The sequence below is a fragment of the Vicia villosa genome, linkage group LG2, assembly GCF_029867415.1.
Source record: "Vicia villosa cultivar HV-30 ecotype Madison, WI linkage group LG2, Vvil1.0, whole genome shotgun sequence".
Lineage (NCBI taxonomy): Eukaryota > Viridiplantae > Streptophyta > Magnoliopsida > Fabales > Fabaceae > Vicia > Vicia villosa.
The window spans coordinates 70,443,615-70,448,181 of record NC_081181.1 but is presented as its reverse complement, the minus strand read 5'-3'; the positions used below and the strand labels follow the sequence as shown (position 1 = coordinate 70,448,181).

General features: G+C 31.3%; 1 protein-coding gene across 1 annotated transcript; it reads right to left on the bottom strand.

Annotated features, from left to right (window-relative positions):
* Positions 1 to 395: 395 nt before the first annotated feature.
* Positions 396 to 3,073, bottom strand: LOC131646264 (uncharacterized). The gene is made up of 2 exons (XM_058916357.1): positions 2,659 to 3,073; positions 396 to 2,549 (listed from the first exon to the last, which is right to left on the bottom strand). The coding sequence occupies exons 1-2, from the start codon at positions 2,964 to 2,966 to the stop codon at positions 2,324 to 2,326; spliced, it is 534 nt and encodes a 177-aa protein (XP_058772340.1). The 5' UTR covers positions 2,967 to 3,073; the 3' UTR covers positions 396 to 2,323.
* Positions 3,074 to 4,567: the final 1,494 nt, after the last annotated feature.

The window sequence follows — 4,567 nt, the reverse complement described above, 5'->3', positions numbered from 1 at the left end:
TATGATCCAATTGACCCAAACAATACATCTAATCAGCCCTATCATCTATAACACGATAAGAGATGCTAACCGGAAGAATCCCCCTTACCTTATGTTTTCAGATTCCTCAAGCTCTTGCCATGGCTTCCTGCACTCTCTTCCCTTAGGTTTTCCTTCTTCTCTTGCCTCTTCCTCTTGTTTTTCATGATCCATCAAAATAAAACCTATTCTCTCTATTTTTCTTCTTTTATCCAACATACCCTTAAATCATAATACCAACAATGCCCTTCTCTAATTAAAATAAACCAAATAATTATTATATTAATATTCATTCTATTATTTTGCTAATAATAATAATTATAAAATAATTATTCTCCAACTACACTTCATATTCCCAACACATCTCAAGTCCAACTAATCTTTCACAAGACCTTAATTATTATAAATCTTAAGGCAATACCCCACACCAAAGCATCTAACTTCATTCCTTATAAATTCTAAGGCAACTACCCTTATCCAAGGTATCAAAACATCAAGAAATCACAGATAACACAAACACTAACACGTCATCAAATCACAACTAATCGAAAATAATTCTAAGTAAATTCGGGGCGTTACAGAGACAATCCTTGATGTTGATATTTAAATGAAAAGGCGGGTGGCATGCTTTAGGAAGGGCAAAAATGGTCATATTGTCATACTTGAAATAATAAAAACTACACCATAGTGTAAAACTTCACTCTCCCCGTGTTGGCTTTTACATTGCAGTGCAAAAGTTGTTGGTTATTTATGTTATTGTTGAGTTTTGAAATTGTAACTACCCTTGTTCACACCTCTATTTGAGAAAATATTTGATAATGTGAAGTTTTAAAAAGTTTGAATTCTCTCATTCCTTCACATAAGAATCTTTAGGCTATGTTTGGATTAATGGTCTAGAACGAAGCAGAGCGGAATGAAACATGATACAATGGAGTGGAGTAAAGCGGAATAAAATAGAGATTCCATCTCATTGTTTGTGTATTTTTTTATAATTTAATGGAACAAAACATAACAACTTAGCTTATTCCATTGCATACATCCCAATTTAGGTGGAATAAAAATTGAAGGATTGAATGAAATAGGATGAAATGAATTCCATTATTTTCCATTCCACTCAATCAAATATTTATAAATTCAACAATGGAGTCTAATTATATACCAAAAACATATTCCATTCCATCAATCCAAATGTGCCCTTAGTGTTAAGCCAATTCTAAAACCTACAAAACCACATCCAACTATAATGGCTAATAATGAACATGCCCCCTTCACAATAAACCATAAAAAGTGCAACACACCTAACATAAACTCATTTTATGTCCACTATTAGGGGTGGAAATAGGCCAGGCCGATAACAGGGGCCTACAGACTAGTTTATACAGGTTCAGGCTAGGCCACACTTTTTTTAAAGAGAAAAGCCCTAGACTTTTTTATAAGCCTATATAGTTAAAAAGACTAGGCCTCAGACCCTAAAAAAAACCTTTTAAGTCTATCAGAGCGGCCTATTTAAATAAATATGAATAACTTTTTATTGTCATTATGTTATGTTTTGTACTTTTAATTAAAATACATAAATAAAACTTGATTATCTTAAAGACCTTGTGAAAATAAGATGAAAACACGTGATGAACATTGTTTTCATAAGTTCTCTTAAACAAATAGTCTCACAAACGACGGGCCAGGCTTAGGCTTCAGTTTTTTTGACAGGCCAGGATGAGGCTTGACAAAGCCGAACTCGACCCAGTCTATTTTCACCCCTATCCACTATTTCACATCTATTCATCATGAGATGAGGCATGATACCCTTCTCCATCGTTTCAACAACCCTGAACGCAATCTTTAGTTCATAAAAATAGAGTTTCCATACATCACTGATATCATGTCTCACGTGGTTAAGCCTACTTTAACTCCATCCTCTGCTTCGTCATTGAAACCTGGGTGACATATTTCTACACCAACTCCTATAGAAGAAAAAGATTCCTAAGATATTTGGTCCTTGCATGTGAGGGATGGATATAGAATACCACTTCATCCTTATTAAAGTGTGAATGCTTCAACCTTTTGGAGTAGAAAATGAGAAAAAAAAAACATAAGAAATGACAATTGAAACAAAGTGATTATGATATGTTTCTTAATGATCTATGTGTTTGAAACTCATCTTAGAAGTCTTTTAATGTTGAAAGGATCACAATATTTTTGGCCCAAAAGGCAATAACTCTAGAAACCTAAGTTGCGACCTATTTTTATCACGGGAGCATTGAGTATTTCTCAAGTTAATCTAAGGTGAGGGTTTCAAAGATTTTTGTCATTTATTATTTTTGGCATGAAGTGTCCATCCTTTTTCCCTTAATAAACCAGGAGGAATTCCATCTGAAGCAACCGATTTTGCTTGAAAACCATAACGTTTTTTGATTATTTCAACCTGTTGATAATCATCGAAAGGCTCCAAAGGCTTTGGTTTAACATCACGGACAAAACTGCAGCATAAACATGTGGCCTTGTCCTCTTCCTTTGAACTTGTGCTAGCTTGCCTGAAATCAATTCAAATATCAAAATTAATTTCGAAAGAGCTGCAGGTATTTTAAATTACTCAAATTTAATTTCATGAAGAAAAAATGATTACATAACATAAATACATACCCTTGATTCTTCCCCTTCCTTTTCAAAACATAGTATCGATTTGAAGACAATGGTTGATTCAATACTGGAATGAACATAGCTTTTTCTGTATGAGTGTCTTCTCCTACTGAATACTCGATGGTTAAATATTTGTTCTGAGGGAATGGAAAATTCTTGATTCTATTGTTCTTGCATAATCCAAAACAAGAGTAGGTTTGAGCTTCTTCATCAAATATCACAAGATAACCTGAATTTGGCCCTGATGGAGGTGGATCTGAGAGAGCACTTGGATTTCTTTTGTACATGGAAAGGAGTCTTGTTGCATACATTTTCTATGATGATAAGTAAATTAAACTATAATCTTGAAGATTAATCAATATATGTTTATGAATGTATGTGTATCCTTTAAATACTTGAGATTTCATTTTGAATGGATCAAAGTCCATTTATTGGTCAATTTTAATATAGATAAGAATACTGTCAAATATCAGGCATAGAAGAATTGATGATAAAGCGCGTTTGAATATTCACTCAATTAGGTAACGTCTTCTATACATATACGTACACGTCGTTGTGGCCTAATGAAATATTTTTATATAATATTCGGCTAGTTCAATAAAATATTCTAAGGTCAATGATTGTATATGTCTAATTCAAATTTGTTGTTAGCACTTTATCAAATTTGTTGATGAGGATGAAATGATAACATTAAAGAAGACCAATTTCGGTAAACGGAAGTTGTGCTCAATTTCGGTTTCTCTCCTATAATAACATGTGTGATTGAAGTTGTGCTCAATTTCTTCAATGAATGAATGGTGTTTCTATAAATTTTATACATGTAGTTAGTCTCTATTATTTTCTAAAATTTTGAAAACTGTTTAATTATTTTTTAATTTTTAATTAATTATTTTAAAAATGATTAGAATACTGAAAAAAATTTATTCACCAAACTTTAAAATTTTTTAAATTGAGAAGAATTAAATATAAATTTTTCAAATTTCAAAAAGATAATTAAAAATAATAAAAATCTCGACTTATAAATTAAATTTTGAGTTTTTTTTCAAGGAACCCTTTAAAACGTTCTAAATATGTCTGCAAAATAATCATTCAAAAATACACATTGGTTTAACAATAGGCACTAAAACTACGTGTATAATAATTTTTTAGGGACCAAAACATGTCATTGCATTTATAGGGTCCAAAAACAAAAAGTTGGTAGTTTATAGGGACAAAAACACATTTTACCCTATTTTTAATTAATCGAACAACGATAAAATTATGCAAAACTTTTTAACAAAATTGAATTGACTTGTCTGAACATTGAAACTTTTAAGTCAAGGAAACACAATTTGTTTGCTGTGATACCTATAAAAGGTATTTTTTCCAACCTTTTATGGACATGAAATTTAAGAGCTGAAATCCTAATGAGAAAAATTTAGAGAGAAAATGAGAGGGATTTTTAGGTTTTATTGTACTAAGAATTAGAAGAACATTCGGGTATTCAAGAGGGTTGGTAAACACTTTTAAAGACATTGGATTTGTGTGATTCATATGTTTAATTGAGGAAAGATTCATAAAAACTTGTGTACAAAATATGAGATATTCTTTTGAACTTGAAAATTTATTGTGGTAACTCATCTTATAATCTCTTGTAATAAATCTTGAAGTATAATGGGTATTAGAGTTTGTCTCTCTCCATAGTAGATCGTTTTGATCAAACTAGATAAAAAACTATGTGTCTGTACTCGTTTTTATTTCCTCTTGTTCATGTGATTTGGTTACATTGTTTGGTAGGTTTAATTTTTGCTTGAGGCCATTCATTTTGGTTTCTTCTTCTTTGATCAATCAATCAAATTTTTTGCTTAAGGCTAATAATTTTTCTTGATGCCTATCGTGAGACAAAAGGACTAAGTTTAAGAGTGAACATCAT

Excerpts from the sequence above, each read along its gene's own strand:
- LOC131646264 (XM_058916357.1), bottom strand. The coding sequence starts at position 2,966 with ATGTATGCAACAAGACTCCTTTCCATGTACAAAAGAAATCCAAGTGCT. Across the intron at positions 2,550-2,658 it reads AGGAAGGGGAAGAATCAAGG|GCAAGCTAGCACAAGTTCAA; the intron begins GTATGTATTTAT and ends AATTGATTTCAG.